The 22,522-nt window shown below is 43.4% G+C and overlaps 1 protein-coding gene and 1 long non-coding RNA gene across 5 annotated transcripts; one reads left to right on the top strand and one right to left on the bottom strand.

Moving 5' to 3' along the window:
• Window positions 1-731: 731 nt before the first annotated feature.
• On the top strand, window positions 732-20,812 carry LOC108920586 (ralBP1-associated Eps domain-containing protein 2-like). 4 transcript variants are annotated; one of them, XM_018729462.1, is made up of 21 exons: window positions 732-980; window positions 1,336-1,529; window positions 6,474-6,597; window positions 7,033-7,208; window positions 7,571-7,685; window positions 9,182-9,285; window positions 9,459-9,597; window positions 9,877-9,940; window positions 10,648-10,796; window positions 10,901-10,980; window positions 11,325-11,372; window positions 11,565-11,649; window positions 12,007-12,081; window positions 12,236-12,284; window positions 12,522-12,658; window positions 12,913-12,977; window positions 13,170-13,259; window positions 16,357-16,428; window positions 17,723-17,850; window positions 18,617-18,784; window positions 19,621-20,812. In XM_018729462.1, exons 1-21 carry the CDS (start codon window positions 953-955, stop codon window positions 19,646-19,648), a joined length of 2,118 nt encoding a protein of 705 aa, XP_018584978.1. In that variant the 5' UTR covers window positions 732-952; the 3' UTR covers window positions 19,649-20,812. The 4 variants fall into 4 exon arrangements, with proteins under 4 accessions (XP_018584978.1, XP_018584979.1, XP_018584980.1 ...); XM_018729463.2 differs by having other exon boundaries at window positions 733-980; window positions 7,574-7,685; XM_018729464.1 differs by having other exon boundaries at window positions 734-980; window positions 18,679-18,784.
• LOC108920590 (uncharacterized) lies at window positions 6,546-7,669 on the bottom strand. Its single transcript, XR_001965001.1, has 3 exons — window positions 7,599-7,669; window positions 6,715-6,859; window positions 6,546-6,626 (listed from the first exon to the last, which is right to left on the bottom strand). It is a non-coding gene; the product is annotated as an uncharacterized LOC108920590 (long non-coding RNA).
• Window positions 20,813-22,522: the final 1,710 nt, after the last annotated feature.

Genomic DNA, 22,522 nt, shown 5'->3' with positions numbered 1-22,522 from the left:
AATTACGTTTTTTAACATTACTGATATAGGTTCACAATATTGTAGCTAGAACACCAGAAAAAAAAATGACAAAATCAGCGACTATAAATAAAGACACCAGCAGCAACGAACACAAGAGCGCGTGCTTGTAGCGCGTGCGGACGAAACCACGTGATTCGAAGGGTCGTTGTAATTGGGTAATAGTGAGAGTTCTGACTGGAGCGCGTGAAAAGGTTCAAGAAGTAAATGATCATAGAGTCTCAGCCTTGTGGGTATATTGAGACATGTAAGTTGGGCTTACGAAAAATGTTTTTTGTCCTTACTAACTGCAGGGATATTTGTATAAATAAACAATAAATTTCTGCTGAAACACTGCACAAAAGTTTTATAGACAGTCATTTTGGTGTCACCCGGTGCGGTCCCGCACCCCCGTAGACAGTGGCGGGGTATCGTTTGTTAGGAACCGTAGAGGCACAAAAATTATGGCAAATGGCACTCAGACGAGTTACAGACTAATACTTGGCGAGAAGGCAACTGCTCGCCTTTCCGAACAGAGGGGATCAGTCACTTCCTGTCATCTCGAGCCACAACAAACACCTGTGCGGCTAGTCAGTGACTCAGAAGGCTGAAAGTGGCAACTGTTTTAGCCGCTTCTTATATCACTCTTTCACACATGGCTGTCTGCACATTCACATTATTAACTAATTTTGCACAAATATGAACCTGAATTAAAACTACATGGTCCTTAAAAGAGAATCCCTGTCGAGTTTTTCTGATCTCACTGAAGTGGACAAGGAAGAGGCGCTTCCCTTTGCTTCCGCAAGGTGGCAGCAAAAGCAAAAAAAAAAAATTACATCTGCCTGTAGTGCAGATCTAACCGGACTCCGTGGCGGGATAGAATCGCCGCTACCGAAAACTAGAGCCACCTAGACGTACATATAGGAACGCAATTACACTATTATTTGTGGGGAAAATGTTCGTTTTAGAGGAAATCGTTATTTGTAAGTATGACAATAATACAGTATGTGTGCGCATAAGTGGGGAGAGCACCGCCAACGTGCCGTTCTTTGCGCAGCGGCTTGTGAGACGCACCAAACGTGTCGGTGACGTGAAAAGCGGCTTCGCTGGCGTTCTGGGTTCAGCGGCGCCACCGAGCGGCTCGCTGCGGGACTGCAGGCCCGGCGCAAAGCGCGTGGATCAGCCGCGGTACCGCAGAGGTGTGCTCTGTTCTGCTCGCTGCGCTGCGCCCCACTCCTCTGCGGTGCCCGCTCCCGCATCGTCGCCTTTGGAGAGGACATCACAACTTGTGACACAAGTAGTGTTTTTTGTTTGTTTGTATTACATGTGTCTATTGAGGCATGGATCAAAGCCCCGGCTCGGCTATGGCAGCAGCACCAGCAGGCACCTTCCTACCGCTGAATGAGCAGGAGCAACGATGCTACTCGGCTCTGTTCACCTGGTGCCAGGCTGACAGCGCGGGGACGCTGTCGGCAGCCAGAGTAGCTGAACTCTTCAGAGCGTCACAGCTGCCCGCGGACACCCTGCGCCAGGTGAGGCTCATTAAACAATTAACGCGCGCAGTTAACGCGCAACAGCCTTGCAGAGCAGCAGCGCGAGCTCTTTGCTCGCTGTCGCTCCGCGTTTACGGCACTTTTACTTTAACGGTGTTGTAAATGTGTAACCGGCGCTGAGTTCCAACTCAGTCAGAGACAAATGATGAGTAGTAATTTTTTTTGATCTTAGTGTCCATTCAGCGATGGTGCCGTTTTCGGTGTTTTGAAGTGTTTTGTGGGGCTGCGGGTGTAACTGCGACGATCTCCGTGAAACTCCCTTTAAAACAACTTGGCTGGAAACGGCCGGGATTCATTCTTTTCTCTGGCGCCCGGCCGGTTCTGCTGCTTCTGCGCCTCCTTCCGTATTTTCCTCCTCATCATCTCGCTCGTTTCTGACACTTTCCAGGAAGCAAAGGGTCTAAACACATTGCTCGTGCGGTCTCTTAGTCTCTAAGTTCGCGTGTCGACGTCGAAGTGTCGAAATAAGATAATATAAGCACTTCAGACTAGTGACGAGGGCTCGGTCGGTGGGAATTGGATGGGAACTAAGTTCATTTGACGTATTAAGTGTAAATCGGAGGAGTTTAAGACGTGTGACGGTGTGTGTGAGAGGGAGGGAAAACTCTAAAACTCGGCGAACCGGTGAAGCCAGTAAAACCAGCAGCCCTGCTGGAGTTTGCCATCATGTGAAAGATTTACACACACTCGGATCCGGAAGAACGCGAATACGACGTTGTGGCACATAGGGGGTCAGGAAGCTGCAGTTTGTTTGTGTGTGTGTGTGTGTGTGTGTGTGTGTGGCGGGACACCTGTTGGTGAGGGACAGTGGGACCCAAAGGAAATGAGGTGATGCAGCTGTGTTAAAAATGCACCGCTGATATTGACCTCCGCTTCTTCTTGTCCCTCTCCAAGGCAAATTGTGGGGCTTCGTAATGAATTTTACGGTGATAATCGGTCTTTCGTCAGTTCAGAGTAAGCACTTTGATCGGGGTACTTGCAGCAGGAGTGGCGTTTGAAGCGGGGGAAACTTCAGGTTGTGAGGTGTCCTAACCACTACGCCCCCTGCTGGTGCCCTGCAGTTGGTGATAGTTGTTTTTAGAGTGTGTGTGTGTGTGTGTGTGTGTGTGTGTGTGCCCGCCTGCCCGTCCTCTTTGATGGGCTGTTGTCCCCCTCTACGGTACCCCACTGGAGCCTTTGCGTCCCAGCCCTGATTTAGCTGTAAGCACATTATAAACACACATGGGTGGGTATAGATGTAGAAAAATCAGACTGTAAACAAAGTTAAAATAACAATAAGCCTCTTCTCACCTTTAGAGATTAACTTGGTTGTGGTGACTTATAATTGGTTAGTGTTTCGCTGGCTTGTATTTCTGTGCGGTACACAGCAAGGGTGTACAGCTGTCCTTGTTGTGCTCTGTAAGCTGGGTCTGTGAATGTGACCTCGCTGAAATGAATGAGGTGGTGAAAAGGCCTTGCTTTTTCCTCGATCCAAGAGGACATAGTGGCGCTATTCTGCTTTGACAGCTGCCCGACTCCCCGTGAATAGGCCAGTCTTTCGGAAGGCGTGGGGAACTTCGTTTCATCCAGGATGGGTTTACTTCGTAGTGTTTACTGCTGAATGGCAGACCAATTTCAGACTATTTATAAAAACCAGAGTGCTGATACTGAATCAAACGTCACTTTGAAACATTATGTATTGCTTATAGAACCTTTAATATTTTTTACTCTTTAGGTGTTCATTCAGTTAGATGTGGTTTAACAGGAAAAAGGTGCTAAAGTTGACTGCAATGCTTAATGCTTTACACAACCTTAATTTAATTCTTTATCTCTTTAATAAAGTGCTCTTCTCTACACCGTGATACAGAGTGCTGAACAGCTGAACACTAGCGAAATGGTCTTTTGGTTTTCTTTCATTACTTCCAAGATGATGGTTTGCAAACAGTGTAAAAGTAAGCCAACTGGTTACTGGGGGGGAATCTCCCAAACCAAAAAAGTAACTCCTTCAGACATATTTCTTTTTAGGAAGTTTTCAAAACATCATAGTTTGCAAACTTAAACAAGATTTTAGGAGGCCCCTTCCAAAAGGCAATAATGATACTGGCTCAGATTTATGACTAATATTTATTAGAAGCATGTGGGAGCAGCATGATGTTTGTAGTGCATACAGGTCCTGCTTCTATTCAATAGGTACATTAAAAGAGAGAGCTGTCAAGCTTATTATGTCTTGTAGCATCGCTGGGTCTTTTTGCTGAACAGGATCTGTGCGTCACTGGGGATGGAAGACTGCCCCATGAATAAATAATAGCACTTACTGTAGCTTCACTACCATGTTGATTCATAGAGACATCAAACAGAAGAAATAAATTGCTCTTCCCTTTTTTTAAAGGTTGCAGTGAAGTAGTTTTTAGATGAATTCATGTATCTTAGAAAGTATCATCGCTTTTATTAAACATAGATGGGGGTCAGCCAAGCTTTCTTCTAGCAGTCATCTGGGAGAGGCTAATTGGAGATCTTACACTTAATGACTCCTAAAAGCTGATGTGGAATACCACAAGTTTATGTAAAGTTTTTCATTTTTGTCTTTGAAACAGTTGTTTCCAAGATGTGTACATTATTTTGGTGAAAGATTCCAATATGAGAAACTTTAAACCATTATTGCAAAATACATGTCTGGAATAAAACTGTCTCCTTAATTTTGCCATAAAATTAGCTATAAGAGTAATTTTATTGGTAAGGGATAAGATAAATCACTGGTGTGTGATGAATAGCCATGCTGAGAATTATAAGAGGATTATAAATGCTTAATTCTTTGCCCTGTCTGGGTTTTTAAAATTTGAGCTGGTTGAATGAGTAATTACACAGCTTTATTGATTATAATTCAGTGAGGATGCTGCTTTTGAAATGACCTATGGCTTGCACTTAGATTTTTTTTTTTTTTTTTTTAAACAATGGAATGGTAATCCTACACTCAGAAAGAGGGCATGCAGTTTTTTCTGTGTATTTCAGCCTCTCTTGTTTTGCACATAGTCCTTGACTGATTGGTATCTATCTATTTGACTCACACACCTTTGTTCACGGTGATTTATAATGTGATTTCCAATGTTTAATATGCAACGCTTCAATTTGCATTGTGCGGAATTAGCAGAATCCAGATTTCCTTGTTGGTGAATATTGTAGCGCCCATGCTGGTACAGAATGAGGTCAAGCAGCAGTAATATTCAAGGGTTCAGTGGTCGCCCCTCCACCCCCCGCTGCTGTCTCGCTCGGGTTCCAAGCTGCTTTCATGGAGTCACATTCTTCTTATTATTCAGGAATCAACAACATTTAATTCTCGTCTATCCACTAGCGTAATCTCTCACACCAAACGTCTGTGCGGAGCTGTTTTGTGTCAGCATGTGTCTGCCTCTTTCTCTGATGGTGAGATGGGATAGAAAGTGAAATTATTGTTCAAACATAATTTTACATTGTAGCAGTGTTGATGGGCAGCTGGTGCCTGCTGTGTAGCATGTCTGGGGTTTGAGTCCTGCTTGGGGTGGCTTGCGATGGACTAGCGTCCCATCCGGGGTGTGTCTCCTCCCCCTTTGGCCTTGCGCCTTGTGATGCTGATTGAGGCTCCGGTTCGCACGACCTCTGCTTGGGACAAGCGGTTGTTGACGTTGGTTAGTGTTGATGGTTGCAATTGTAATTAATTTTCTTAATGCTTTGCTGTATGTAGGTTAAAAGTACCTGCTTCTGTCTCTACAGAGGCACAGCAGGTAGCACAGGTGCCTCAGCTCCTGGGCTGTGTGTTTGAATCCTGCTTAGTCTGTGTGGAGTTTGCTTGTGCTCATGTTTGTGTAGGTTTCTGCTTGGTGCTCTGGTTTCTTCCCATAGTCCAAAGACATGTTTTAGAAGGATTGGAGGTTCTAAATTGCCCTTAGTGTCTAAATGTGCGAGTGTGTTTCATTTCTAAATAGCTCTGCAGTCTACTAGTATGACATTGTGCCTGGATATTATGTCAGTGATGTGACCCAGCAGAAGTGCTACTGAAAGGGGATGAAAGCTGGTGATAGAAGGGTTTGGCACTGGATCTTCAGGCATGCAGCACTGCAAGTTCATTTACACCAGGGTGTGGTAGAAATGTCTTACAGGACATTTTTTTCCTTTTATCTTCTGCTGTGTTAAACTGATGGGTTACAGAATTCATTGTTATAGTCCTGTGCAGAAACACTTAAGTGCATAATTTAAAACATACCAAAACTTACTTGTTCTTAACAGAATTTTCAGAAAACAATAGAATAGAATTTTCTTGGTCACCAGGGTGTAAACAAGTTTTTTCTTTAATTCATGCATTCAAAATTAATTGGTTTCTGTAGCCACCCTAGAATCTATCCTTTAATTCCATAGAATTGCACAACATTATTTGCATGACTTAATATTAATACATACATTTTTAAGTTCTGTTTTTCTACAAGGACTGCTCTAGCTGTTGTGTGCCAATATTCCAGTCTGAGGTCCCTGAGCAAGATAAATAAATCATTGTATCCAGCTTGAGTTTTCTGTAGGAGGTATTTCTCCTTGAGAATGCCCCGAGTAGTCATAATCCTCTTTATTCTGTGTATGCTTATCTTTAATCAGATGAAAAGCTGCAATCTTGGTCCACAAGCCATTGTTTTGGCTCATCCTGTATTTTTCATTTTAAAACATGTTGCCTTTCATTAAATTTCAGCGAGCAGGTGTATAGAGTACTTTAATTTTCAAAATGAAATAGACATTTTGATAACATAAAAGTGTATTGATCCAGTTTTTTGTTAAAGCAGTTTCATTTCTGTAAAACAAGGTGAATGCAGTTGTGGGTCTTCTATCACACGACTGCCATTGCCCGTACTTTCTTTAGTGGTGGTATCTGACTGCATGGTCTGCATGCTGCATAGAGGATGAGAGCTGCAGTTTCGTCCACAGGTGATGGAGGTGTGTGGAGCCAAGCAGCAGGGCTACTTTGGCCCCACTCAGTTCCAGCTGGTGTTGAAGCTCTTGTCTGCTGCGCAGTCAGGCCTCCCTGTTCGCCTGGAGAGCATCAAGGGTGGTAGGTCCTCAGCTGGGTTCTTGTGAGCACTAAAACAGGACAAAGCTGAATATGCAGCAGGAATAGCAATGATGGACACATCTGAGTTGTTAAAAACTTGGGCACACCAAAACCAACCTGCTGTTCATTTCTGCACTAGCAAGCCATTAGTGAAAGTGATGCTTTCTCCTCTCCTTGGATCTGAGCTCCTCAAACTGGTCATAGATTAAGCGGTTCAATCTTTGGGCAGACCTTCAGCCTTGGCCGGATTATTGCACGAGTTCTTGTGAAAGAGGACAGGTTAGAAGTAACAAAACTTGACATCTTTAGTTAAAAAATATTTTTTCTTCCGTTAGTGTTACCCTTTACTGATTGAGTCAGCTCTTATTTCGTATATCTTCTGCTTCTGTGTAGCTTGAATTGCAGACTGTTCTAAATAGTACGGTGTATCTGCAGAGCTGCCCCTTCCCAGGTTTACTGGGATGAAGAACTATGCGGAAGATCGGTACCCGGCCTTTTCTCAGCATGGCGACCCTCGGGGTCCCCATTTTGGGGGCACAACTGGACAGACCCAACGGTGGGCGGAGGACAGGAGTGCCTTGAGACACCGGGAAAACAGTGTGGAGAAGCAGGTGACTGGGGGCTTTGTCACAGGCACTCCATTTTACCTTCATAAAGAATTATGATTAAGAAGGAAACAGCACTGATGTTGTACAGCAGTAAACCTTGAATATAGAATCACACTGATAAATTGTTATACTAGTTTAGAGGAAGGGATTTTTTTTTAACTGGTGGGGAAAAAAGCTTTATCGATGCTGGTGACTCAGAAAAATAATATAGTAATATTGCAGACGGGGAAGAAAGTTACATTTGCCCCTGAGAATAAAAACACTTTTCAATCCCATTTGACAGTCTAACAAGGTTTAAAGGATGAAAACAGGTATGAAAAGATAAAAGTTTAAAGTTTGAAAGCATTAATATGTGTTTATGTCAGCAGGAAGCTCAGGCCGTCTCACGCTCACCCAGAAACTCGCCTCCTGCCTCCCCTTCCAACTTCCCCATGTCCGCATACAGCTCGCAGAGGAATGGCGGCGCGGACACGCTACTGTGTAAGAGTGCTCTTGGTTACACGTCACACGCTTCTTTGGTGTATGTCTGGAACTCGGGAAAAATGAACAGGAATCAATCGTTCAAGAGGAACAGCAGAACAACATCAATGACTGAGTGAAACCAATCGCAATGTAAACACGAGTAATGGTGAGGAAGCGTCAAGAAGTGCATAAGGACACTAAGCATGTGGTGGAGAGTCTGCACTAGTGTCGTGTGTCATCATCAGTCACATTAATCAACACACTCCATATTCAAGAGAACAGAAAGTCTTCTTAAGAAATGGCTGATAAGCAGAAATGGGTCATTAAAAAGATTAGAAAAATAGGTCATCAAACCATAACCTCAATAACAAGTCCGTGACCTCAGATTACACTCTTTCACTCCATTTATATTTTGGAATGCTGAAATTAATCCCCGTCAAGGGAGAAAGTCATTCCTGCAGAAATTCTTCACAGTCAGAGGCTCTGAAGGCCACTCAGGAAAAACACCTAGCGGTGCTTCTATTGAATTTAAAAAGACATGTGTGTTACAAGTCTTTTTTTTAAGCCTTATTTATAGTGTAAATACTTAACACCTTCTGTGCACTATCCTTTCCCAGTACTTTTCAGTCGCTATTAGATGGAAAATGTGTGGCTTCCTTCAATCACGTTCTCTTCCTTCCTGCAATTTTCCCTGATTCTTCCTGCAGTTTCAGCTACGCAAGGAAGACCTTGCGCTTGTAAATACTAGGTTTCAGTTTCATTCAGACACTACGCTGAATTGATAACGTAACAGTGTTTACAGTATTACTGTCAGACTCTAAGGCTAGAAACTGTCACTCCATCCCATTAAAATTTTGGCATTTGATTTTGTTGTAAATTCTGATTAAAATTGTCAACTTTCGGAAGTGTGAAACATGCCTGAGTTTTTAGTGCATCTTACTTTATCATGGCCTAGGGTAACCAGATACACACCGTTGGTGAAAGCTGTGCCTGCAAAGCTATTTTAGCTCTTAGAAGCTTACACACACACTTTTTTGTACTCCATCCTTGAAAGGCTATTTAAGTCAAGTCCTTCTGAGTGTGCTATTTAATATTTATTTTATACAGTGTACATTGGGGGGGGGCACAGTGGCACAGCAGGTTTGGTCGGGTCCTGCTCTCGTGGGTCTGGGGTTCAAGTCCTGCTTGCGGTGCCTTGTGATGGACTGGTCTCCCATCCTGGGTGTGTCCCCTCCCCCTCCAGCCTTGCGTCCTATATTGTCGGGTTAGGCTCCGGCTCACCGTGACCCCGCTCAGGACAAGCAGTTGTAGACGTGTGTGTGTGTGTGTGTGTGTGTGAGAGAGAGAGTATACATGGGTAAATTATCACTACGTGCCTCAGACACCTTTTAATCATGTCAGAGATGAATGGACAGGAACCCTACCTCAGCTGTATTTCCTGTCGCAGTTTTCAGACTTGCAGTGGTGTTGGATGGTGGATGTTAAAAGTCACTCTTGCAAATGTCCCTCGGCAGCCCAGTCAGTGCACAGCCCTCCACGGAGCGCGGCTCAGCAGGACGGCTCTTCTCCCAGCCACCGTGGCTCGAGGCCCCCGGTGGAGCAGCACGCTGTCGCCAGGGTAAGAATGTGACTCCTTCGCAGGGATGTGGGAGGAAGGGGTTGTACTGTGAAGCGATACTCTCCCTGTGTGAAGGTCAGTGGTGTAGCATTGAAAACCGGATACGTGAGGTTGAGGAACGCAGATATGCAGGTGGAATAGAATGTGCGGTGAAAGGGTCCCCCTGCCGACAGGCGTACTCAGCAGAGAGGCTGGTAGACCACAATGCAGAGGACTACCCTGATGACCCCTGGAGGATAACGGAGGAACAGCTGGAGTACTACACCAACCAGTTCAAAAGCCTGCAGCCTGACCTGGGAGCTCTCATTCTGGGTAAATCCTGCCACGCCTGTGCCAGACCCAGGCACTCGGTCACTGAAGGGAAATGTAATCAGTTTCCCTTGAAATGTGAGGCTTAAAGATATTCTGACAGGAAGCGAGTCCTGGCAAAAGGAAGGAACTACTCTGAGCGCTTGGAGAACATAAAACGAGACGCTGTTTTTGACGTGTCTTACTGATTTCCAGAAGGATGCAGTCTGCTAGTTTGAGCTAATGCTCATTTATTTCAGTAATTGCTTCAGATGTGTACCTCTTTTCTGGTCTATCTTCTAGGGGCTGTCGCAAAGGATTTTTTCACCAAATCTAAGCTTCCAATACCAGAACTCTCCTTTATATGGTAGGTGTACGCAGTAACCCGTCTTTACATTTTTTAATTTAGCTGACGCTTTTCTCCAAAGTAACTGACAGTGTTAAGGTACTTACAGTTATTTGCCCGTTTATACAGCTGGGTAATTTTACTGGAGCAATTTTAGAATAAGTACATTTCTCAAGGGTAGAGCTGGAGGTGGGAAGTGAACCTGTGACCTTTGGATCCAAAGACAGCAGCTCTAAGCACTACACCACAAGCTGCCTTTTTAGAATGAATACTGTTCATGAGTCTTCAGTAGACCTCAGTAATCAGTCATTTACCCAGAAAGCTATGGATTTGAATGTTAGTGAGTCAAGCAGCTGGTGCAAAGTGCATTTGATCCTCACTGATGCCGACCACAAGGGCATCCCTGTAAAAACTAACATGATAAATGGGTTTTCTCTGGCCCTAATATAACATCCTGTGATCAGTTTGGCATTGGGAGTCTGGAGTTGTGCGCCTGGTGTTGTGATCCAGCACGGTAACAGCTGGCCTTTGTCTGGGGTCCAGTCACTGGTACACATATGACATATGCTGTCGTGGCAGAGATCTGCGAGTGCTCCTTGTTAACTCAGTAGCATGTATCTGAAAGGGACGTCATCTGAGCAAGGACATTTTCATCGTCGTGTTTCATAAGATTGAGCAGCCTAGTGCAGTGCAGATCCTGTGGTGGTGATGTGTATAATCTCCACCAGGGAGCTGAGTGACGTTGACCGTGATGGAGCACTGACCTTCCGTGAGTTCTGCACTGCCTTCCACCTTATCGTGGCTCGTAAGAATGGATTCCCTCTCCCGGAGAGCCTGCCCCCATCGCTGCAAGCCAGCCTCGTTGCGCAGGATGGAGGTGCGCTGGCCGTCTTCCACTGCACCTACACACCTGCTACAGCATAATCCAGAAGTGTGGAAGTTGATTAGAGGCACATGTACTTTTTCTGTGATGTTTGACAGCCCCTCCAAGGCCGGTGGGTGAGGATTCATTCTTTGGTGTACCTTTTGCCCTGCTGGAGAAAGTCCCGGTGCCTCCTGAGGTAGGACGAAAGACTGAACACTAGTTTCTGGTGTCTGAAATGTACATCGCTTTGGAGAAAAGCATCTGCTGAATAAATAATTGTAAATGTTAATGTCTAGTTCTTGAAATACTGGAATATAGATGGCTCATTCCTCACCCTGGGCCACTCATTTTATTTGACTGAATATTTTTAATTATGGTTGCAGAGTTAAGGTTCTTGATTGATCATTCATTCATCTTTTACATTAGAAGAGTGGAAGAAAGGGGACAGATTTATTAAAAGTACTGAATGGTTGTCTTTGTTTTTGTTAAATCCTGTATGTCTGTGAGATTGATTTAAAATAATCTCATTGACTCATATAGAAGACTGAACCACTCATCTCGTTTGAAGAAACTGAGACCATACAACAAGTAGGAACACTTTTTTTCCCTTCAACTACTGTATAGAACAGCATTTAAAGTTGTGTTGATCTGGTACTGTTCAGTATTATTCCCCTGGTATCACTCGTGGCAAATGGAAACTAAAGGCATGTTTGCCTGTTTAAAGCTTGGACCGCGTATCACTTATTGCTTTGTGGCTCATTGTTTATTTTTCTGTTGCAGGGGAAGCCCAGAGTTGAAAAGCAGAGTTCTGTGGCTGAGATGAACATATCAAAGCATGATGTGATAGAGGAGCCTTCTCAATGTGGTAATAGGAGCTGCACTGAATGTCCCCCACCCTGTTAGCCTTTATGAGAACTGTGAAGGGCATGGCTCCAACTGGTGCCACAGCCAAAGTCCACTCACCCATGTGCATTGATGTAGTGCCAACCCACAGCTTGTGGGGAGCATGACCTGAATGACCCAAAGATCCTGGCCATATTACACAGAGAGCCCATATCTGGTGTAACACACAGTGTTATTACAATCATTGTTCTATTAGTGCTAGAGTGCTGTTGTCCCATCACAGCAGTGTGGACAGGGGGCCATTTGTAAGGAAACTTGATGGCTCTGTGTTGTGCTTTCCTAAGGAGAGGCACTTTTATCTTTCTGAATTTGTCTGCAGTGTCTACCCCTAAGCGGGTGGGAGAAGTTCAAGACAAATGTACTGAAAATACAAACACGGTCACAGAAATACCGGGTAAGCAGTTAGGTCATACTCCTTTATTTTGTTTTCTCACTATTATTTAGCCAGCCATGTGCATTTTTGCCAGGCTCAGGCTCGTGGTGGATGAAGAACTTAAATTTCATACTGACAGGTCTGATGTTACTTTCTGTGCTGTGTTGCTTTTCAGATCTTGTGTACAAGGTGGATCCACATATGAGACCAAGATCAAGGCCGAGGTATGGCAGTCAGTGCGTTACGGTACTGCACATTTTGACAGCTGTTGCTTGAATCCATTTTGAAGAAAGCTTCAGTTAAATGTATCTTCCCTGTTAGTGGGATGAATTTTTGTGGGGGATTTTTTTGGGCGTATTAAGACTTTTTCCTCTCCTTTAGTTAGATGCACATATTTTAGGTAGATTTAAGTTGCAAGGAAGAGTTAAAGTGAAATGTATTTGTGTGGAACCGCTGGACAGGTCCTACTCAAGCACCTCTATCAGTGATGTTGTGAAGAAGACAGAAGTGCCACCCACTCCTCCACCTCGACAGCAGAAGACCCATTCTCGAGCCTCCTCTTTGGACCTCAACAAACTTTTCCAGCATAGCAGCCAGGGTAAAGTGCCCAGGGTATAGCAGGAGACCTTCACAATGTGCTCTTCCTAATGTAATATGGGGAGATGGAAAAAAGTCCCAGTATTTTCTTATGAACATAAAGTCACTTCCCAGCTACTGAGAGGCTGGAGCGAGGAAATGTAATACTTGCACATATTTTGTATTGTGCTTTAAGCATTGCATGTTTTTGTATTTGTAAACTGGGTGCTTGGTAGGTTGGTCTTTTTACATGCTAGAGCTCCTCTTGTGTTCCAGGGTTGAAAAGTACTTGGCTGACTCCTCCACCTCCGGCTCTTCCACCTAGACCTCCAGTCACACAGGTTCTCATCATTCCTACACCTTTGGTAGCATCCTCTGCCTTCAGGCACTTTGCAGAAACTTCACCACCTTCTCTGACTTTTCTGTCCACGTGTGTTCCTGGCACTTGATTCTTTTACACCCGAGAAAGCTCAGCCCTGAGAAATGGTTCTTTTTCGCAGATATGTATGTGTGTGGTATGCTGTGCATTTCAGATGCAGCACTTCACTGCGACTGCAGAGCAGGACTCCCAGAAGGCTTTGCAACAGCCTGATTTTGCAGACTTCAGCAAGTTTCAAGAAGAGGTAAGCACAATTTATGACTCTTGCCCATCTGGTTTAGCTGCACTCTTACATTGTGATCTGTGTAAAATAGGTTGTTATTTTGGGTAATTCTCATACCTCAGATTACTGTTAAGTAGCAGCCCTGTCAATGAGCACAAATTCTGTCAAATGTTGTCTTAGTCTTTATAATGTGATCAGTCTAGTTGACCTCTGCCCTCCACAGTCACAACTGTAAGTAATAAAAAACAATTGCCCCCTATATATTTCTATGTGTTCTTTGCCAGAAAATTTACAGTCCTCAACCTTAAAATATTTGCATTAGCTGTGTTAATTGGTCTCTCATTACTATTAATCAGCTCAGTAAAATACTTTTATGTTTAGTTGCAAAAGTTCAGTTTGATGCTTCATTTGGAATGAACCAATTAGGCTTTGTAGAAATTAAAATTTTCAGTCTAAAACACTGAAAAAACCCAAAGATTACTTTTTTCTCCTCATCCTGTATTGCCTGGCATAACCTCTGATTCATATCTGATTCATTTAGGGTGTGTGGTATTTGAAGATCCATTTATTTCAGTCTGCAAAATCTCATTGTGAGGTAATGCTTTACGTAAGTTCAGCAAGTATAATTTGACCTAAACTTGTTGAGCTAAAGGTCACTTTAACTGAGCGTAGAGACGGTCAAAGCGGTAGCTTGGGCAACAGAGATGAGATGATGTGTGCAGGTGTGTTTTATTGACATCTTTATTTCTGTAGTTACATGAAAATAAGTAGGAAAATATTTGTTTTAATTATTTTTGTCTTGGAAGATTATTGTTGCCTTTAAGAATTTGGGGATATCAGGTGAATAGGTTTGATTTCATTTAAGAAATAGTATTCATTTGTTCCTCTTGCCTTTTATATAGATTTATTGAAAAGATTAATATGTACTTTCTTTAAAAAAAGCAAAGATTAATACGTAATTTCTAGGAACAGAATTTATTGCATTGCCGTAACTCTGGTGATTTAAGAGTAGATGAGTTGTTCTTCCTGGCCATCTGTCTTAATTGGGAGTCTTAACCATGTGGAACATTTTTGTGGCTTTATTTTTGAGCCTATGAGCAGATTAGAGCATCGGGTCCCGCGAGGGCATAAAGCGAACGGTTGGCGTCTGACAGCTTGGCTTGCTCTGCACGACCCCCCCACCCCCTTCAAGCTCACTTCCTGTTTTCTCACACTCCTGTGTGCTCTCCTATTCGTTCACTTCCTGTGTTTTCTCACTCTCCCGTGTACTCTCCTGTCTGCCGTTTTCCTGCATCCTGATGAACAGGAAGCAGATGGCATCATGCTTGCACAGATGATGGCATGCTTTGTGTCACCCCTTCCCTCCCGTCTGTGTCGGGTCCGTAGTGACTGCATCCTCGGATGCCGTGCGCAGTCCTAATTAAACGAGCAACTTGGCCCTCTGAGGGAAGACTTTCTTTCATGTCTGACCTAGAATCGCGAGCGGAGTGACATCAGCAGGGAGCACCGTTCGCCTCAGCTCACCGAGAACAATCGGTCACCTGGGATGTTGAGCGAGCCTTTGCTGGGGCTTCCCTCATCCTACTGCATTACAGCACAGTTTCGGTTCAGGGAGATTTCCCATCCAGTTTCTCCGTTTGGTCTGTCTAATTAAATGTCATTTTAATTTTTATCTTAGCATCTGCTAATTACCTCACTTTACAGTTTGTTTGAAAACCCTCCTGGCCAGTTTAACTCTGTTCCTTCGAAAGATTACAAGGACACCGGTGCGCTTTGCGATTTACCAAACCAACTGGAAAATGTGAATATTTCTTGTCTCAAAGATGTATGGCTAATTTTAGCATGCTGTTACTAGCCAAGAGTAAAGCTTAAATTAGATGTTCTGCCATAGTCTGTGAGGAGGGGCCTGAGTCACATGATCCTGAGCAGTGACCTTATTTTTGTTGTTCTTGGTTGTACTAATAAATAGACATGTAAATGCGAGGAAGACTTAAGCACTATTCTCTGTGGTTTTGGTGGCTCTCTTTATAATGATTTCTTGTCAGTACATTAGCACTGTTTCTTTTGCTACAAAGAGCCATGGAAGGAGCACTCAGGCCTTGACCCACATAGGTGCAGCATTTCGGAGGGAACGGTCGGCCAAGCCTAAGTGCCATCCTGCTGACCCCGAGGGCAGGAATGCAGAGTCACGGAGACAGATTGCGATGTGCGGACTTCAGAGTGCGTTCCGAGAGACCGGCCCGTGACGGGGAAGCACAGCCTCGGTGTGCCGTTAGTCACCAGATGGCGCTGTAGGGGTGAAGGACCTCAAGCTCAGATTAACTGATCTGGTCTAAAAACATTGGTCCAGGTACAGCGGTTGCATCCCATGACAACCTGAGAGACATAGGACCTAAGGCAAGGCACATTAAGGGTGCAACGCCGTGTGACAGTAGATTGGTGACGCCATCACAGATACCAAAAACCTAATTACCTGAAGAGCAGCAAATGGACACGTGTAAGGTCAGCACACGAGAACTTCACACACATAGAGCCAAGGCTGGATCTGCACTCAAAAGCATTAGGAATCTCAACACCGTGTTCCATAGGAAACCTCACTAATTTTACTGTTGCTCATTGTTTTTTTGCCCCAGTAACATAGTCAGGTAAGTATGGGTTTATGATTGTTTGCCAATCTTGTGTAAAGAATTTTATGTGATTGTAACACTTAAGTGATTTAAACTACAGAAAATGTTCATGTTTTTTCGAAAGGTTGTACTAAATTTGATGGCACACAGTCTACTTAAATAATGAATGACCATAAAATCAGCCCAGAAGTAACTTGTAAACCCCTACCTGAATCTGCAGAGAGCATATGCGAATGTAAGCGGTGTCTCTGGAGGGTGCTGAATGCTGTGCTCTACAACAAAAGTTGCAATTTATCCTTGTAAAACAGAGCCACATTTCATTTTGTCACATTAATAACCGAGAGCTTGACGTCGTCATGCTCCACACCCTGTGCCGAGACTCTAGGAACTGTAAGTGTTGAGGCTTCTGTATTTATGGACAGAACCTGAGGTAGCGCTGCAGTCTTGCCAGGGCTCTGATGTATGTCTCTCTTTTGCATTTGGTGTTGTAGGAGAAAATTTCCAAACAGAACCTGTCCTGCGATGCCACTGTGGGTGCAGAGGGCAGCATCTCCCCCAAAACGGTAAGAGCTACACTGAACGCAGAGTCACATCACCAAATGAACTCCACGTGCTGAATGTGTGATTGTGTTTCCCTGTAACATTGAGTTTTATATCAACTTACTGAATGATTACTGTACTTTTTACCCTACTTTAAAGTGACGCTATAATTGCTGTGATGTACTACTTCATGTAACGTATGACAGAGTTCTCAGCATTGTCTCTGTGGACACTACATTAGTGTGCTGGGTCTACCCCACTGCTAACTGAATTGATCTTCAGTTACAAGTTTAAGATAAAGGCACATGGGAACCACTGTGTGAAATGAGGTTTTCTCTGGACCCCTGACTGGGTACACTTGGGGGAGAAGACACCATCCATTGCATTTTGAATCTCTGGGATCTCAACTTACAAACAAAAGTGAGACTGGAAACCCATTTGTAACTCAGTTTGTTTCTAAATCACTGCCTCATTATCAGTGAAAGCATAATAATAAATATGTTCCTCAGTTTATTCATAGGCTAGATTCAGTAAAAACCTCAGATATAGCTGCATTACACTAAAAATTCACTTAAGATGATATATTCCCTGTTCATCGATGGCTCATTTTGTGCAGGGTTGCTGTTTTTCAGGGCCTGTCCTGGAAACATACGGTGTGAGGCAGATAACACCATACATGAGATGAGTCTCTTACGAGACTTGAATATTATTGATTCAAGTTAATAAAATATAATAAGTGCAACACTTGTGAATTTCTGGTCGCTATTAGTTTGCTTTGATATCAATTCAATGAATTACTGTACATATATATTTTACCTTTGAGCTACATTAAAAATTAATTAAAATGACTGGAAATAACTATGTAATCTCTACAATTTCTTTTTCAATATTGTTTGTCTTATTAATCACAGACACCCAGGAACACTGGACACGAGCTTTAAACACTGTGGAATGGTGTTGAATTTATCCAGTCTCACATCCCTGCTGTGTTTGGGTGCTCTTTAATGGCAACTAATGGCTGGGCTTGAAAGCAGAGCAAATTTTTGAAAACAGACAAAGTACAATGAAAAATAATAAACAGAAAAATTCTTACGTCTTTGAACATTCATAAGAAAAGGACCCATTGTACAGTTCATCCATGGACACTGCGCCCCTCCCAGGCTATCAAAAGCTTGTGCCTTCATTACTGGCATTCCTGCAAGTGATGCTGTGATGAAAAGGTGCAGTAGAGGATATGAGACTTTCTGCATGCCAGGGGTCAGGTTCCACTGGAGGTGTCCATAGCACACCCGTGATGTGGCTGTCTCTGTGTTCCAGGGGGTGGGGCTGTCTCAGCCTTTGCTACAGAAACCGACGCGCAGCAAGCATCGCCTTGAAAGCCAGAACCTGGATCCAAGCCTGTCTTCATTCCCTGCTTTCGTCAGTGGGAACAAACCAAGTCAAAAGTTAATACTCAACATGGGGCATCCTGGGGAGGGAAAGAGCAGTGAATGATAAAAGCAACTGAAGAAAACTCAGGTCAACATAAGATTTGGACAATTCAAGACTATATATAAATGTTCATCGCTATACAAAAATTCGCTAACCTTCTTGTGTTGACCTGAGATTTTTTTCAGCAGATACGATACTTGTTTAAGAAAACAGTCTTTGGGGAGAGGACACAAAATGTCTAGCACTGTGCTTTTTAATCTGTCTTGACTCATGTTTTGCCACTATGCAGCATGTTTAGAACAGAGCCATGATTTCAAAAGTTTATTTCTGTTTTAACCCTTTCCAGGCACATGTTGCAAATTAGCATCAGCTGGTGATTATTTTTCCAACTGCCAGTATTAATTCTGCCCTGAGAGGGTTAGATGTGCTCTTTTAGATTCTGCTTCAGCATTTTAAGTGCTTCACCGAAGTGTCTTTTCGTGGGACCCCCCCAATATTATTCAGCAATCATACACTTACAGCACGGCGCTGTATTTAGAAGGACAATGGACCAAATATGTACCAGATCTGAGCAGATTTTCCAGGTGCTCTTGAAAAACAATTAAATTTGCTGCATGAACCCCTTGTTTTTGAGAAGGCAGAGGCATTGACAAAGATTTGTAAATGTCAATGTAGCATGAGGAATGCTAAGTTTTTACCCTTGGAAGGGCAATGGATGGTCAATAGATGACTTTTAAATAGCAGCAAGTTCTGCCTTTTCACTCACCGGTTGTTCTGCAGAGGGAAAACTCTTCTTGCTGTGTTCCATGGGCAAGCACAATGTCCCCTACCCACCTCTGCAGGCTGTCCAACAGGCAGAAGAAGGAGATCCAGATGGCTATCCGCAAGAACAGGGAAACCAATGCAGTGCTGGCCCGGCTCAACAGTGAGCTCCAGCAACAGCTCAAGGTCAGTGGTCCTTGTGTGTCTGCATGTGATTCTTCCTCTGACAAACAGCTTCACTCATGTCTGCTCTCTGCTAGAGTTCTGCTGCCACCAATGCCTTTCATGATTTGTTGACCGTCCGTGTATGATTTTGAGCAATTACGTGGATATGATGGCTGGACGCTCCTCTCCTTTTTGCGTCACCAGAGAGCCTGTCCATGATGCTGTGTTATGTCCAGGTGGAGACTGACTGTAAGGTTGTCTGTAGCAAGGGTAGGGAGTTTCTCAAGGGGGGGCTCTGCAAAGTAATGTCAGGCTGCATTAGTAGTTTATGGGAAAGCCGTGCATCAATTCACAGTCCTCAAGGCCCACAGGACAATAAATACATAGCAGACGGCGAACCTGCTGTTTCTTTTCCCTGCTTCACTGAGTGTTATTGTGAAACCACATGTGAAGGTTTCTCACGCAAGGTGTGGATTAGGAGAACCTCTCTTGGCTCCTGTTGCATTGCTGTACTTCTTCATTCTTGAGAGCTGACTGAGGCCCTTCGTATAGCAGTGTGTTCTGTCTTTGCCAACACTGTTCCTGATCTTGGACACAGCCTGCGTGACACAGTGCAGTGGGAGATTAGTTTGACTTTTTTTTTTTTTTTTTTTTTTTTGTCCAATCGAGTGTGTTGAAAACTCTTAAAGCCTACTAAGCTGCCTTCACGTTGGCTGACCTCTGGTACGAATCTAGTTAGAAGTGGATCATTAAAAAGACGGCACTTGTCAGAGTTGGAACTGTAGAAAGTCACCTTGTTTACTTTAAGTAGCAGTGTGGCTGACCTCACTAAAATGACCTTTTACTTTCATTCTCAGGATGTGCACCAGGAGAGGATCGCCTTAGAGTCACAGCTGGAAAACCTGCGCCCTGTTGCCTTTGTATAACCAACTCAAGGATCCCACAGCCTGTTACAGCTCATCTGACTGCTTAAAAGGCCCTGTCTCACAAACTGATGCAGTCCCATATCTGCCTGGGATTTATTTACTGCTGTGAACATGCCCAAACAAGCTGCAAAAAACAAGAAGTTTGCATTACTAATGGTGACTGATTTAGAGGACTTTAGTGGTTGTAGGGATCTGAAGCAAACTAATGTCAAGCACACATTTCTCTAAATATATTAATATAGGTCTGGTAAGTTCACGTTTATCATTGGCAAGCGTACAATCTTATCCTACGAAATTACAAAATCCAAGAAGATATGGAAAAATGGCAGATGCAATAGTAAACATCTGAAGAAACCACACAACTGGCTAAAAAAAGAAAAAACGAACAATATATATAACAACCAGCGATGGTATTAGTTAAAAGGTAAGTATGATCAAATTATTTATGCAGTTTGCTTTTTTCTGTTACTGCTGAGGCTCAGTACACCAGGTTCCTGGTTTTCTACGTCACTGACTAAAAATACTGTCAAGGACTTCTGATTAAGGTGCCTGTGTTTTTAAATGTACCAGCGCTATTATTACCATAGAATTAAATGCAATAGTTGTAAGCTGTTGAGAAACAGCTCAGATTTGTATTGAATAGCTCTAATATGCAGGAATAACCTTTTCTTTAAGAAAAAAAAACCACTAGCTATGCAACATCACATGTCCAGTCAGTGTTCTGTCATCTGCTACTAGGGCAATAACAATGGCACATTAGGGAGGTCTGCAACATGGGGTGATACTCGGCCACAAAGAAGGTTGGATGAAGCTCTCAGTGGCAGAGATCATCATTTTCTCACCACCACTAATGCCTGGTTACACAAAAGCATCTTGTAAAGTTATCCACGGAGAGCGTAGGTTATGAAGTCAAACTTATGACTTTCAATGTATGCCCATAGTGAGCGCTGCATTTTTTTATTATTAGCAGGAGAAAGCATGGAGAACATGTTTGTTTGACGTTTATGTGCGCTGTCTCTCTAAATAAACAACTCTGTGAAGTTGTGATGTTCCCGATATTAAATTTAATGTAAATGTGTTCTGTCTATTTCTTCAATAATGAAGGGTATAGTTTGTACTGAGGGGCAGCAAAAAGATATGAAGAATTTTAAAGAAGTATTCAGTATATTTTTATCCCATTTAATGAATGCATGCTTTCTGTTTGAATAAAGGGCATGTCCAAATGCATATTAAAATTAATTGCCCAAAGGAAATAACAGACCCGAGCTTATTCAAGGAAGTACTGTATTTAAGACCAGAATCAGTGGGCTTGACAGAAGTCCATAGCGGGAAACTCTCGCACATTGTCTTCATTTTACCCATAGAGCATTCCTTTAGGCTGTGGGTGGAAACCGAAAAACCCAGCAATAAACCACACAAACCTGGGGAGAATATATACGCTACTTGGTGCGACAGCAGGTTTGAACCTGCAGCCCACAGGCTGTGAGGCATCACCACTAGCTGCATTTGCTTATATTCCGTTTGTCTCTCGAGTGGCCGCATTATGAGTCGTGATTTAAATTGACAGTTTTATGTTGCCCAAGCAGTTGTCTGAGCTCAGTGTTACTTGTCACTGTCACAAGCAGTGACACCAGATGCCAAACGTATGACTGAAAGACAAGCGCAGATATAACACTTTATAAAAGAACTGCTTAGTACACACAAAAAAATCTGGCTACATGTGCCAAGTGACTGACAAAAGTAAAGGTACTGGGACAGATTGTCCTCAGCAGGGTTTTAATGGCACTTTAAACACTTTCTTTACAGTCCGTCCTCACCTTCCGACATACGCGACATATGACACCCCAGATCTGTGACGGTCATCCCATCATCCTTATATTGTTTTCGAGTCACCATGTTGGGTCGTAACATGTAACATTGACCGCTCCGTGTGCTGTGCGATGACGCCGGCTGGGCACACTGCAGCGAGGCACCCGCATTTCACATTCACTCACTTGGTGTGTCTACCAGCGATTTTATGTACGAAAACCTGGTGATTCCATTCCAGCTGCTTTTTCGACAATGGCAAGCAAGCGAGAGCATGGATATTCCTTTGATGCGTAACAGAAAAGCCAACAGAAAAAAAAAATTAAAAATGAAAGTAAAAATAAGTGTGGCGTGAAAATATATTTTCTTTATATCATTGTGCCTCTATGTTATTTTAACATGAGTAATGTATGAAATCAGTGAAAAAATATGAAAAAGCCCTATTCTGCAACACAGCATGCATGCATGTTCACACACACTGTGACTGAAACCACTTGTCCCGAGTGGGGTCATGGTGAGCCAGAGCCTAACCCGGCAACACAGTGCGTAAGGCTGAAGGGGAACACCCAGGACGGGACGCCAGTCTATTGCAAGGCATCCCAAGCAGGACTCGAACCCCAGACCCATCAGAAAGCAAGCCCTGGCCCAACCTGCTCCGCCACCGCATCCCCCTCATGCATGTTTATTGTTCATATATCCTTATGGTTCGTACAATACAATATAAGGGGATTTGCGCCTTATGAGAAGGTCATCCAAACGGGTCTCAGTCGTAAGTCGAGAACCATCTGTAATTACAAATTTGAATCAATTGTTTAATATGAACTGGTTCCTTGAGTATGCGGGCAAAATGTACTTACTTTGGTGTTTTGTCAGGACAAGCAGCTTCTGACAATGTGTGTGTGTAAACTAGGAGGGAAGTCAAGACAAGCAGCTTTTCCACATTTAGAACTCCAGGAAAACTAATAATTTTTCAGTAGTAAATATGACCTTTTCCTACAGCAGTAATATTGTGCAGCTAGAACTGTTA

Source organism: Scleropages formosus, chromosome 14 (assembly GCF_900964775.1).
Source record: "Scleropages formosus chromosome 14, fSclFor1.1, whole genome shotgun sequence".
In the NCBI taxonomy this organism is placed as follows: Eukaryota; Metazoa; Chordata; class Actinopteri; order Osteoglossiformes; family Osteoglossidae; genus Scleropages; species Scleropages formosus.
The sequence above is the reverse complement of the archived record's forward strand: the minus strand, read 5'-3'. Positions and strand labels throughout refer to the sequence as shown.

Coding starts and splice junctions, on each gene's coding strand:
- LOC108920586 (XM_018729462.1), top strand. CDS start 953: ATGTTCGTTTTAGAGGAAATCGTTATTT. Junction 7,686..9,181: donor CGGCGCGGACACGCTACTGT/GTAAGAGTGCTC, acceptor GTCCCTCGGCAG/CCCAGTCAGTGCACAGCCCT. Junction 11,373..11,564: donor AAACTGAGACCATACAACAA/GTAGGAACACTT, acceptor TTTCTGTTGCAG/GGGAAGCCCAGAGTTGAAAA.